We start from the raw sequence: 13,341 nt of genomic DNA on the forward strand, positions 1-13,341 counted from the left end.
CCTTCCTGCCGGGAACTCTAGCAGGGCCAGGTCTGGGGAACCCCCAGTGTACAAAACCCAGTGTCTCCTCTCCATTCCCATGGCCGCCACTTAGGCCCATGTTTTCCCAGCATCACCCCAATTATTGTAACAGTCTCTGATCATAAGAGCCGAACTCCCTGCCTCTGGTATCTCTATCATCTCCCCTCCCTAGATCCATCCTGCTCACCAGTGCCAGATTAAATTTTTCCTTTCCTCCCCAACTCACAGGATAAAATTCAAACACCTCTACAATCTAGGTCCATCATGTCCACTCCATGTCACAGCCTCCACTTAGCTTCTCTTTTTGTCTTCTCGTCTCATCTGTGTCTCCAAAAGGACACATATATTCTTCTGGTACTTTAGACATTTCCACTGACTGAAATGTTCCCTCCTCAACTTTCTTGCATCTTGTCAAAATCCCATTCTTTAAGGCCTAGAAAGATATTTACTTCATTAATGAAGCCATTAATGCCGACCCCGACCTCTCTCTTCTGAACCCATTCTATTCATTTGTCCCTTTTTTTAACCAACATTTATTAGGGACTCCTTTTTGTGTGCCAGGTCCTGTGGACACAGAGAAGGCCTGTGTTCCTGCCTTCAAGGGACACACAGTCTAATAGGGCAGACAGACATGTAAATGAAGAGCTAGCATAGAATGTGCTTAGTATGAGAACAGAGGTGTATAGAAAAGGTGCAGTGTGAATCCAGAGGCATGAACTGAGGAAGGGACCAGCTCTGGAAAGGCCTCACCAAGGAAGTGTTATTTGGGCTCAGTTTTGACATTCAAATGAGAGCTGGAGGGAGGTATCAAGTGACACATAATCACTTAATTACACACTACTTTGTATTTTTCTTCCATTGTTTAGTGTGCTTGTGTTGACTTCTCAGTGAGGCTAATCAGCTCAAGAGCAGGGACAGGCCCAGCACTCACTGTTCTCCTAGAGCTTAACAGCGGTGCTAGACAAACACCATGTGTCCAGCAAAGGCTTGCTGACTTGCAGCAGATAAATAATCCAAGCTTCTCTGGGATAACTGCCTGAGGCAAGCCCCAACTCCCTGCCTATGGCCTATCTGCAGCACCTCACAAGGCACTCACACTTAAGCCCCCCGCCGCCCCCCCCACCCCCGCTGATTCCCTCCTGCCACAGGGGCAGACACTTGCCCAGCTGCCCCAGATCCTTTATTGAAGCCTTGGTTTGACCCAAATACATTAACAAGAGATTGCTGAGATACAGCCCCAAACACAGGGAGAGGAAGTCAGAAGGATGTAGGATCTGAGAGAGTGGGGGAAGAGTGTACACAGGTGCAGGGAACAGAAGAGATATTGGGGCCCAGAGATATGGCAAGAAGAAAACCACAAGAAAGGATTTAAGGAGTAATGGAAGAAACAAATAATAGGTACAGGGACATTGTGGGACAAGAAACAGAAGTCAGATGAGATAGCTGGGCTGTTGTGTAGGGAAAGGAACTCCTTTCCTCATCAGGCAAGAGGGACTAGGGTCTCAGCCCTTAGCATAGAGACCCCAAGGGACCCAATGGCAAAAAATGACCTAGTGTCTCTGGAGAAGCTCAGGGAAGGCAGGAAGGAGCCTGAGCAGGTGGGGCAGAGAGGTGGTTGCCATAGCAACTAGTCGTCGTCATCATCATCATCGTCGTCGTCATCGTCATCATCATCATCATCATCATCCTCTGTGTTGATCTCACCCTCCAGCACATCCTGCAGCCAGTCCTCCAGCTCCTCAGCAGAAGGCAGGTCCTCCTCATCATCCATCTCCATCCATATGCTGTCAGCCTAGGACATGGCACAGACAGAGGACTGGAGCTAAGCCTGATTTAGGTCTTTGGACCTGTCATCCCACTCAATGGACTCTGTGCATTTTCCCCTACATCCTCTGTCCCCTCTCTTCATCTACCAGTTGTCAGAGAAGAAGGTCTAGGCTAGAACAGTAACAGTAGGAGTAGAAAAAAAGGCTGGATGGGCAAATAGGTCTTCTCCCTTCATTATTTCCGCCATGCCCTTGTCATTCTGAGTTTCCTAAAACAGATGTCTCCTATTGAGCCCTTGATGCAAAACCACTGACGGCTCTTCATGGCCTAAAGAATAAAGTCAAAAACTCCAGCATTCAAGGCTTTTTATAACTTCCTTTTCCAGCACCATTCTCAGAAATCTCTAGACTCTCAAGTCATAAAAAAACTAGTTGTCTTTTTCCAATCTGAATATTCATTTTCCGACCTTTTGACCTTTTGCACCAACTTTTCCATCAGTGTGAAAATGACTTCTCATAATTTTCACTTGTAGAACTCCCTCTACGTTGTGCAGCCTCCGCTTTGAATGCCAGTCCTTTTAAACCCTTCTCTGATTTTCTCAAGCAGAAATCACTTTGATTTCTGTGCCTTCCTAGCATTTTGTTTGTATCTTTTATTATAGAGTTTATCAGATATGGCCTGGTAATTAATGGAATGCCTTCCTCCCTTGTTAAACTGGGAATTATAGAAAGCAAAGACTATAGATTATCCAATTCAACTCAAACAATTTCAAAGCACCTATCGTGTGAATGAGAAGATTTCTGCCCTGAAAAATCTCAAAGTCCACTGGAAGAGACACGCATGGTGCATAAATAGATACATGAAAGTCATCTTCTCAATGCTGAATGGGCTCTGAGAGTGCTAAGGAAAAAATAATTCCAAGTGGGAGATCTGGAAAGACTTGATAGAGAAGAGGCTATTCGAATTGGGCCTTGTAGGATGAGCAGCCAGTTCTAACAGGTGGAGATGGCTGTGTTCAGAGCATGAATCTGTCCCTCTATCCTCCCATTAGACTGGGTATGTCTGATTCTTCTGGGAAGGACTCAACTGCACCAGCAGAGGAGGGCCGGCTACCCTGAGAAGCAAAGTTGGGGGTCAACCGGGGTGAGGGGTGAGGGAAGGAAACTTACATCAGTAACATTGACAACTCCTATTTGTGGGGCGGACAGGTCAATATCAAACGTCTTCTCCCAGTATGGAACCAGCTGTGGAGAGACAACATGGGGCCACTTAATGCAGTTGAGGAACACGTGAGTCCGGGAGGGTGTGACGGTCAGCACGGGGCAGAGGACACTGAACCCACAGCGAGTGGTGGATGGAGCCAGCTGCCGGGCCTGGGGGATGGGTAGAAAGCTAAGAAGTTAAAGAGTAGGAATCCCTAAAGGAAAGTATCGGGAGGACCAACTAGGGCCATTGACTCCTTTCCAAGAACTAGATAGGAAACCCCTGTTCTAATTCTGGATCAGCTCCTGAGTGACCCTGTGCCTCTGGGCAAGTCACTCCTCCCTGACCCTTAGTTTCTGCATCTCTAAACTAAGGTAGTTACACCTGTTAATTGCCAATTTCCTTACATTTCTTTATTCATTCAGTTAGTCTTTCAACAATGAGTGTTGGGTGTTGGGGATTAAGCTGGAAATAAAGCCATTCCCTGAGACAGGGAATCTCTGTGCTTTGATTCTATGATTGTGTACATCCACATGAAGGGTTAATGTGTCCATCTGCTCCTCAAAACTCTGGTTTTCTCTAGAAGGAGTCAACCCTGGGCACAGTTCCCTGCCTAGGTTCTGCTGTGGAAGTCATGTAGGTGATGTCCCACATGATTCACTTCCAATCCTACTCCCCTTTCTCAGGCTCTCTCCATGCCCAAGGTACCCTTCAGCATGCAACAGGCAGGATTTCCCAGAGGCCCAGCTAGGAGATGGGATAGGAACTCTGAAACAAGCTCCCCTCAGAATGCGCCATAGTCCAGGCCCTACTTTAGGAGAGCCAGGCCTGCGTGGTGCCTCTTACCAGGGGGAAGTCATCAGGGTCAATCCAAATGATGCTAAGATCAGGGTTTTCAGTGTTATCTTGGGCCACAGCCTTGAGAGTCTCTAAGAACTCATAACCATCTGGGAGGGAACACAAGTGAGAAGTGTAAGTTAGGGTGGGGAGAAAAGGGACACAGAAAACATAGAGTCCAGATGCCTCCCACAACTCTACATTTCTAGTCCCGGGCCTCTTGCACTCTCCCAGGAATGCCTCCCAAATGAAGCCTATACTATAAAAAACATCCTTGTCTCCCCCTTTCACCAATCCCCACCATCCAATCCAGTATTCCTCCCTCACCAGGATCAGCTTCCTCTGCAAAGGCCACAATATGGATTCCATTCAGATCATCCTCCTGTTGTGGGGGAAGGAGGAGGGCCTTAGCTCTACTTCCTGAAGCCAGAGAGCCCAAAACAGACCCTATGTCTTCCCTGAACCTGAATTTTAGGAAAATTCAGTTTCTGGATCAGGAATAGTCTTATAGTGGTGACTCTTTCCCAAGTGACACTGCCCTGTTCAGCTCCGGAGCCCTATACCTCCCCCAACCCCAGAACTTGTGGCTCCTCCCTTATCATCTTCATCGACTTCTAGTGACATGTTCTTCAGAAGAAAAAAACCAATCTTTCCTGTTGCATTGTCTTTCCTACAAGTGAGACATGAGGAACAGTAGTGTGGGATGTTTCCAGAACTTGACTCTGCAGCCACCTACGCTCCCCCAGGGCCTGGCCCTGTCTAGGGTACTCACCCAGGTCTCATACATACTCTCAGGCTTCAGTTTCCTCAGGGTTGATCTAGAACAGACAAGAGTCACTCCTCAGTGTTATAAGAATGAGAACCTCCCCTGAGAAGGCCCCCATGGTAGAGGCTGCTTCTGGGTCATGCCTAACGGGCCACTTGTAGCTTAGAACAAAGCTATCTGGCAAAGTCTAAACTCTAGGCACCAGGCCCAGATCATTTCATGGTTTAAACAGGTGAGAGAACTGAGGGTGATGGGCAAGTGGACTGAAAGAGAGACTTTTGGGACAAAAGTAAAACCTGGACACCTGAGTATTTGTTCGTGCATGCATACATTCACTCATTCATTCGATAAAATTGGGTGTCTGAGATGTTCTCAGTCCTGTGCTAGGTGCTGTGTAGGTAAAGCTAAACAAAGCAAACTCATTCCTGCCCTGATGAAGGGAACCATAACCTAGAGGGAGAGAGGAGGAGTGTGGTTTACACTGATGAAGGCGTATTTACAGCTATAAAGTACTGTGAAAGAAGAGAGCTATGTCTTTTAGGGTAGGGTTTCTCAACCTCAGCACAACTGACATTTGGGGAGAGGTATCTTTTGTTGTGGGGGCTGTTTGGTGCACTGTTGGGTGTTTAGTAACATCCTTGGCCTCAACCCACTAAATAACAGCAGCATTCCCCCAAACCAAAAAAATCTCTCCAGACATCGCCACATATTCCCTGGAGGGCAAAATTCTTCCCCTATTTCACCAATCCCTCGACCCTGTTGAGAACTATGGGTGTAGGGTAATGTATGAGAAAGATTACAAGCCACATCTGGGTTGGAATCCAGTTCTGACATTTAGTGACTATGGAACATTTTTACTTGAGGTTGTTAAAAGGATTAAATGCTGTAACAGAGATAGAAGGCACCTCTCAGTTCCTGGCAGAGCACAGGCACTCAACGCTCATCACAATCCACAGTACACATTTATGGAGAACCTTCCACATGTAAGGGCTCAGGGCTGGTTAGGGCACAAAATATTGTGGAAAAGCGTCCGTATAATAAGCACTGGCATGCAGAAGTGGATTATCTCAAGGCGAGAGCAGCCTCCTGATTGGCTGAGATTTGCCCAGCCCGTGTCACAGACAGGGGTCCTAGCCCTGCTCAGAGGTTTGCTTCTGCCCCTACCTTCTATGCTCCTCCACAAAGTTGACTATCTCCTCTTCACTGTTGGGCTTGTCTGGAATGGTCACAGGTTCATCCATGAAGGCTTCATAGAAATCAATCTCATTCAGCTTCAGGGTCAGCTTCTTTGCCACCTTTGGGGATGGGGGTGGAGCGGGGGATGTGGCATCATGGTGAGAAGCAGTATTATGGGGAAGCATAATGGTGAGAAGCAGGTATAAGGAAGGGAGTCAGACAAATAGGGCTTCATCACTGCAACTGTGACATTGAACAAGTGTCTTCACTTTTCTGGGCTTTGGTGGGACAAGAGAGGAGCGGGTTAGATAATCTAAAATCTTTGGGGTGGGGGAAGCCTGAGGTGGAAGTGGGAAGTGTGGTGCATAGGCAGGGAAAATGTCCCCATAGATTCTGGGAGAGGGTTTGGAGAGCTGCTGAGGAGGGCGAGGGAGACACAATATGTTCTGGGGAGGAGAACCTTGCTGTCGAAGGTGGCAAAGAAGGGGATATATGGATGGAACTCCTCTGCGGCGTCCTCGTAGGCCTTGTAATCTGAAAGGGGATTCAGGGTCAGTCTCCAGGACAGCAGGGTGTGCCAGGGAGCCCTCTTCCCCTTGTCTTCCCAGTTCTCCTTTGGCAGGTGGGGTTCATTCTGAGACCCACACCCTCTCGCTATCTGAGAGTGATTAAAACATGGGGTGGAGGGAGGTGGAATGCTGATGGTGCCATTCTGGGAACCCTCAGAGATCAGAGCAGTTGATAGGGCTGATTATAGCAAGAGGAGTTAGAAGATAGAGGGCCATGAAGTGGACTAAGTGGTGGAAACCAGGGAGAGGAACCGTGGAGTCTGAAGTTTACCCACGCTCTGAGTCTTTGTTCTTGAAGTAGCCAATGAGTTTGTTCTCATCCTCGATGTTCTCAAATGCCTGCAGCTCTCGTTCACCCTCAATGAATTCTACAGGGTCCTCTAGGACCTGGAAGAGCAGTGACATTGAAGGAAGAGAGTTTCTGTCCTCATTGGTAGAAGCAGAGAAAAGGATGAGGGAGAAGAGGTCTTGAAAACAGGAAGAAGAGGTTCTCTGGGGTGTGTGTGTGTGTGTGTGTGTGTGTGTGTGTAAGGTCGGGATTGGTCAGAGATGGGCATAAAGACTTAAAGTAAGGCCATCGGGTCCAGGGTAATGAATCCTCACATCAAGCAAAAACTCCACCAGGGTGTCAGCAGAAAGCTCGCCATCATACTCAATGACTTCATCTCCCTTGAACACATAGATGCTGTCCTCTTCAGTTAGTCCTAGAGAGTGGGCCTGAGGTGAGCCATGATGCCAACTTTCCCACAGAACCAAGGGTCCAAACCCAGGGTCACAGCTCAGTTCCATAATCCCACTGTACCCCATACCCGCCTCCACTGCCCTTTAGCCCTACACCCCTGGTGTCTAGCCCTTGGATTTAGCTGAGGAAGCTAGCTTGGCCGAAGGGACTCTCCCGGGAGAAGCTGGGATCAGGTTAGGGTGTAGGAGGGGCTGTAGGAAGATATAGACTCTAACAAGATTTCTTCCTTTTTGTTTGCCATACTAGAGAGAGATATTCATCTTACCTACTCTGAGGACTGCAGTAGCTAGTTGCCAGTTAAGCCCTTTAACCCTCTCTTAATGAGTTACTGATCAGATGACTTCATCACTGACCACCCCGCCCCCATCCACACCTCACGTCCTCTCTCAGGCTGTGTTGCCCCCTGGTGGCAGGTGCTGTAATATCTAGCCACGGTTCTGGAGGGAGAGGGGTGAGAAGAGGAGTTTGTGGAAGTCTTTCCAGCTCCACCTGAGTGAGACCTGAGTTCCTTTGTCCCCCTCGCACCTAGCCCTGTTTTTTAGTTATCTGAAAAACATTTGAAGAAGTCCACGTCCACCTCTTTCTGGGATTTGAGCATGTGACGCTATAAAGAATAGAAGAGGCCAGGACACTCAGCCATATCCCTTTCAATTTCTGTATTTTCTTCCCCTTACAGAAGACACATGGTGGAGTTCGTCTCCTACACAAGGGCTGCTCGTCCAGTCTCACAAGCCACCTTCCCCCCTTTGTGTTCCCAACCCGCCCTTACCTAGTTTCTTGGCTACAGCTGCATCCTTCTCAGAGTTCACCATCCCGAAGCCAACACCCTTGTCTTCCAGAACTTGGGCTGCTAACTGCAGGGAGGATTAAAGTCAGCCCCTGGAATTTTTAGTAACCCCTATTCCCCATCTCACGCTTCCAAGTCAGGTCATTTGGGATTGGGGGAATGGAAGAGTTTACATTGACACTGTGCAAGGATCCGGAATATTGCCCCTTTCCCTACAACCCCACCCTTTTGTTTTTAGCTCTGTTTTAATTTCTGAACATTTGCTGCTTGTTTGCAATGTGCTTATTATGTTGAACTTTGAAGCACTATGCGTGATTCTCCTGTTTCCTCAAGAATGCTGAGGAGTCTGCTTTTAGAGACTGAGGCCTTTTCCTTGCTCCGGGTTGAGCCCACGCACTCTGTCTTTATCAAAGGCCATGACCGGTATGAGGTGACATCTCTGGGATTCTCACAAGTCACCCACGATGGGAAAAATCTTGGAGAGCAAGAAAGTAGAGGGTAGGTGGCGGGGGGGGGGTCTGGTCACATTGCTGATGATGGGGAATGCCTGAAAGCTGAGAGTAGAGGACACAGCGGCCAGCACTCATAACCCTCAGAGGAAGAGAGCCAGAGACCAGAGGAGAAATGGGCTGGGCTGTCCTCATCCAGGCTAACTTTTCCTGTCACTATCTACCTCAGCCTGTCTCCCCAGGTCCCTGCCTATCAGCCTGCCAGCTGGGCTCTCAGGGCTGCTGTGCTGTCCCTTGGGCATGGCTTGTGGCTTTAACCCCACCCAGCACAGACTCGGTTCCTGGAGTCTCAGGAGGACTAGAAGCGAGGCAGTTGCCAGGTAGATGGCCATGGATGCTGAGCACTCAGGATAAAAATACTCAGCTTATTAATCAGATGGCGGGTTCCAGCACCTGGCAGGGGCACACAGAAATGAGAGCCTGTGGTCCTGGTATCTTGCCCTGAAATACTCCAAGCTCTGGGTAAGACCGGGCCTATCTGCATTGCCAAGCTAGACAAGGGGCTGCTGAACCTTGGACAAGGAGCTGCTAACACATGCTGTCTCCTGGAGGGGGGATGTGACGATATCTCCCGATCGTCCCCCCACACAGGCATTTTTTTCTTGTTATAATAGCTCCTCTCTCCTTTGGGCCTGAAGTCAGCTTGGGGGTGAGGAGAATCTTCCTACAAAGAGAAGTTGGAGAAGGCATTCTGAAGCCTCAAGAATTTTCTAATCAGAATATCCAGCTTGATCTAATAGGGGCAGATGGGAAGTAAGGGAAAGGAGGAAGAGGGAGGGACTAGACCACCCCTGGAAGACATGGCGGTCTCTAGTGAACACTTAGCCATGAAATAAATGACATACAAGATATTAATAACATTTAAATTTTACTCAGTTTAGATCTCTTTGGGGTGCTGCTCCTCAAGTGTATACAGAGGGGCATATTCTGGCTAGGAGTGTGGATGAGGGGTGCAGTCCTTTGTGCTGCACTTCTCTCCCTTCCCCTAAAGAATCTCTTTTCCTTTTTTGCCTCCCTTCCAAAAATCCCCCAGCCTCCCACAGTATCGAGGAGACATTCCTTTCAGTGCCCTCTCTCCTAAAATGGCCTGACTGCAGTAGTACTTTTGGGTCCCCATGTCTCGGTTTTTCATTTGACTGAGGCCACATGCCACTTGGGTCCTGTTGGTTAAAATGAGAGCATTCTGCCGCACTGTCCCTGGTCCAAGACCCCACCCTCCAAGGCGTCTGTGGGGTTGTAGGACAGAGGATTTGAAGAGAGGGCTTGGTGCGCCCTGAAGGCAGGCAGATCCCAGCACTTACCTCCAGGATCAGCTCCTCCATCTCAAATTGTCTTTGCGAGGCCTTGTCATCCTCGGGGGGCTCATGGTAGAGAAGTGCCAGTACCTCGTACTTCTTGAACACATTCTTGTAGTTCTTTGCGTTGACATTGACCACACGGTCCACACCATCATACTCGGGGAAGTCCAGCCCATCCTCCCCCTGCACCCCTGACTCAGGAGTCCCTAACACCAGCAGTGTCAGCAGCACCAGCCGCAGGCCCAGCACAGCTCTGCCCCGCATCCTGTCTGCAGCACTCATGGAGGTAGTGAGGTCTAGGTTGTCTCTCCCGGTTCAGAAGAGGTTCGCTGGGGTAGGGAGGGGCCCCCAGGTCCTGAATCCTGAGTTAGAGTCTCACGGTGGGAGTGAAGTGGGAAATTGCCTAGGGCAGTGGACAGAGGACACTGCTGGGTCTTAGAGACTCTGTCAACAGAGCCAAGAGAAAAAGGGTCAGGAGGAGGAATAGGAGCAGGGGGCGGGGAGGCAACCCGAGCTGCCCCTGAGATTGGCACCTCTTGGCCCCACCTGGTCCTGTCTAAATATGTTTCCAAAATTGGCAGGAGAGACGGGTAACCTTCTGAGGCCAGTACAGCTCCGTAAGACTGGAATCCTCCCACCTCCTGCACCTCTCCTCCAAGCTGCCAGAGCCTTCTTCCCCTCCCTCCCCACAATATCCAGAGCTCCTCAGCCCCGTCCCCACACCAGCATAAGAGCTCATCACCATATTAAGAAAGGAAAAAGCTGGAGCTAAAAATAAAACCAGATGAGTCGGAGGTAAATAAAACTGGGGCTGGTGGAGGAGGGAGTTGGGGTAATTAGGAGAAGTGAGGGCAAGGGGACTCAGACAGAAGGATATGGGGGTGTAAAGAGGGAGATGTTCTGGGTTAGAGGTTAAATTCATAATACGGGGGAGAAGGGACAAATGCAGTATTAATTCTAAGTCCTAAAACCTGGAATGTTCTCCAGGTGAAGTCTGCTTCTTTGATCCTGTAGAGAAGAGAGGGCAATGAAAATAGAGTCCAGGCTGCAGTAAAGAGACCCCCTGCACTTCTCTTTAAAGAACCAGGACCAAGGATGAGGTCATTCTCTGAATACAAGATGGAGCCGTGTCCAGGACTGGAGACCTGGCTGAGCTCCATCTGGTTTCCTTTGCTTCACTCAACACTCCTAACTTGGGAAGGCAGGGGAAAGGCAGGCATGGGCTGGGCAATGTTGGCCACATCCATTCCAGAGAGATGTGCATTTGGGGTTTCTCTGCCCATGAGGAATGGGGAAAACCCTTGGCTGTTGCCACCTGCTTGAGCTCTCAGCTCTGGTCCTATGGGACTCAGTTTTCTGGACACAGTGGAGAGGGAGGGCTCCCAGGATGAATGGCCCCAAGGACAGCAGTGAACAGCAGTCATTCATTCCTATGTCTCTGACAAACAGGATCAAGTAGAAACATTAGGGAAAAAAAATTAACAGTGAGAAATCATGAAGAGGAGGGCTGTGTGTCCTGAGCCAAGGATGTAGATTAATTCCTGGGCACCTAAGAGCCAACCGGAGTTGGAGGGGAGGGGCTTTAACTTTTTCGAGTCCAGCCTAAGGGTGAGGGTCAAGTGGATGAGTTCAACTCTGTAACCTAGGAATGAAAAGAGGGCCTTCTTATTGGTCCTCCATGGTTCTTACCATTTACAGGTAAACTGAGGAATGGGGGATACCATAGAGAGGCTAGACCAAAGTCAGAAACCTCTCACACCCACCCTGAGATTGCTCTGCTTTTGTGACGGTGTTTATTTTGCACTCAGGTAGCGGCATGAAATTCTGTTAGAGTAACTTTTCCACACTGCAGTGGGGCAGACCTTACATGGTAAAGGCAAGCAAGCCACGGGAAATCTCAGGATTGTGGCAGGAGTGTGTTTAAGAGGGACAACTGTCACTGGAGAAGGAGAGGCCAGAGCTAGCTTAAGCAGGGCATGTTTGAGCTGGAGAGACCTCAGAACCCATCTCCTGGTCTCACAGGAGAGTGACTAACGTGCCCACAGCCCCACAACCAGAACAGACAGATGGGCAGACCCTCTCAGAAGTAGATGACCTAAATCACATCCAGCCCCAGTTTCTCATGTCTGCTGCACTCTGGGGGAGGGGAAACATTTGGATAGAGACATTGGAACATTAGACTTGTCCATGATGAATCTGACCTTCTGTACCCTGAAGGGTGTGAAATGGGACCAAATGGTGGCCCAAGGCCTGCTCCATTTCCTCATCTTCTCCTGCAGTTACCAGAATTTTCATTCCATTCTGCTCTCTCTCTTTGACCTTGGCTCTTCAGTTCCACCATAGGCTTTCCAGTAGCTGCCTCACCTATCCTTTTCTCTCTGATGCTTTGCTTTCTACCTTCTGCTCAGTCCCTTTGCTCTGGAGCCCTGCTTTCAGGCCCTTGGACTCAGCAGGCTCAACCACTGGTATCAAATGACTCTGATTTGGGACCTCTGTATTTTTAACCCACCAGACACCTGAAGCTCTTGCTCCTGAAACCTGAGGAGCTGGGCCCTCCAAACCTCACTCCTACGCACCCTGGTCCCTTCATCTTCCAGGGTCTGGTTCAGCTGTGTCAGCAGCTGAGGGGAAGACCCCAAACTGATAGAGCTCTGTCCCTAGGAGACCTTGCATTGGAGGAGGGAGGGAAGCATAGGTGGGGAGAACCTCTGAGGGAGAGAGGGATGTAGGGAAGAGTGGTTGACTGTACCTTACATTGCTCTTCTCTTTGCTAGCCCATGGCCTCCCATCCAGACCTGCCCATGGCCCTTCCTCCATCACTATACTGTGTTTTTTTTTATTGTATATTTTTGGTCCAGCCTTCACTGTAAGACTAGCCTGAAAAGTGGTGAAGGGCACAAATTCAGGAACAAGAAAGACCTTGGTTTCTTCATCTATAAAATAAGGCAGAGTAGTAAGAATATATTTGTCGTGTGAATTAGTGGGTGGTATAAGGCCATTGTCCCACTGCAGACATACTATGCAATCACTAAACCCATTTACTTTGATTTTGATGACAGTCTATGATTCCCCCCAGTTTTCCTTAGCATTTCTCTCTTGCTCTATATCTTGTTAGGGCACAGCCGCTCCTCTCCTCCAAAAGAAGCCTGAAAATGAACTGACCCCCAGGGCAAAGTAGACCAACTCACAAAACAGAGCCAGTGAATGGGTGAAGAGGAAGGAAGAGCCCGGCAGGAGAGAGGGGCTCCTTGGGGACTCCTCATCCACAAGAGATGCAGCAAAGTTTGTGGGCTCAGGCTCAGAGACCAGGATTTGGGGAATGTCCATCATCCTTTGTGGAACCTGGGACATGATGGGGCAGGGTGCTTCACCTAAAGTAAAGGCTATATGGATCCAGAAAGTATTGTTTCAGCCTCTATTTCAAGGCAACAGCAGGGAAAAAGGGGTGGAAGGCAGGGATTACCAATACCATCCTCAGAGGAGGGGTGGAGGCCCCACATTCACCACTTACCATGTGACCCTTCCCAAGTTACTTAACCTCCCTGGACTGGACCTCAGGTTCTTCATTGATGAAATAAGATCTCTTCTAGAACTAAAACTCTGATTCTATAGGCTGATATGAGGAACTGAAGCGGGAGCTGGATGTACCCACCTGCTAGCACTGGA

The 13,341-nt window shown here is 49.0% G+C and overlaps 1 protein-coding gene across 2 annotated transcripts; it reads right to left on the bottom strand.

Moving 5' to 3' along the window:
* Nucleotides 1-1,179: 1,179 nt before the first annotated feature.
* On the bottom strand, nt 1,180-10,152 carry CASQ1 (calsequestrin 1). Of its 2 annotated transcripts, XM_054562819.1 has the most exons (11): nt 9,679-10,152; nt 7,851-7,935; nt 6,943-7,043; nt 6,615-6,726; nt 6,231-6,304; nt 5,759-5,889; nt 4,601-4,646; nt 4,156-4,210; nt 3,838-3,938; nt 2,958-3,032; nt 1,180-1,813 (listed from the first exon to the last, which is right to left on the bottom strand). In XM_054562819.1, exons 1-11 carry the CDS (start codon nt 9,955-9,957, stop codon nt 1,649-1,651), a joined length of 1,224 nt encoding a protein of 407 aa, XP_054418794.1. In that variant the 5' UTR covers nt 9,958-10,152; the 3' UTR covers nt 1,180-1,648. The 2 variants fall into 2 exon arrangements, with proteins under 2 accessions (XP_054418794.1, XP_054418795.1); XM_054562820.1 differs by lacking the exons at nt 6,231-6,304; nt 6,615-6,726.
* Between the last annotated feature and the right edge of the window lie 3,189 nt (nt 10,153-13,341).

Source organism: Pteronotus mesoamericanus, unplaced genomic scaffold (genome assembly GCF_021234165.1).
Source record: "Pteronotus mesoamericanus isolate MK-2021 breed Mesoamerican mustached bat unplaced genomic scaffold, CSHL_Meso_final scaffold_705, whole genome shotgun sequence".
Classification (NCBI taxonomy): Eukaryota; Metazoa; Chordata; class Mammalia; order Chiroptera; family Mormoopidae; genus Pteronotus; species Pteronotus mesoamericanus.

Coding starts and splice junctions, on each gene's coding strand:
- CASQ1 (XM_054562819.1), bottom strand. CDS start 9,957: ATGAGTGCTGCAGACAGGATGCGGGGCAGAGCTGTGCTGGGCCTGCGG. Junction 6,727..6,942: donor TGGTGGAGTTTTTGCTTGAT/GTGAGGATTCAT, acceptor CTGCTCTTCCAG/GTCCTAGAGGACCCTGTAGA. Junction 3,939..4,155: donor TGCAGAGGAAGCTGATCCTG/GTGAGGGAGGAA, acceptor GTTCCCTCCCAG/ATGGTTATGAGTTCTTAGAG.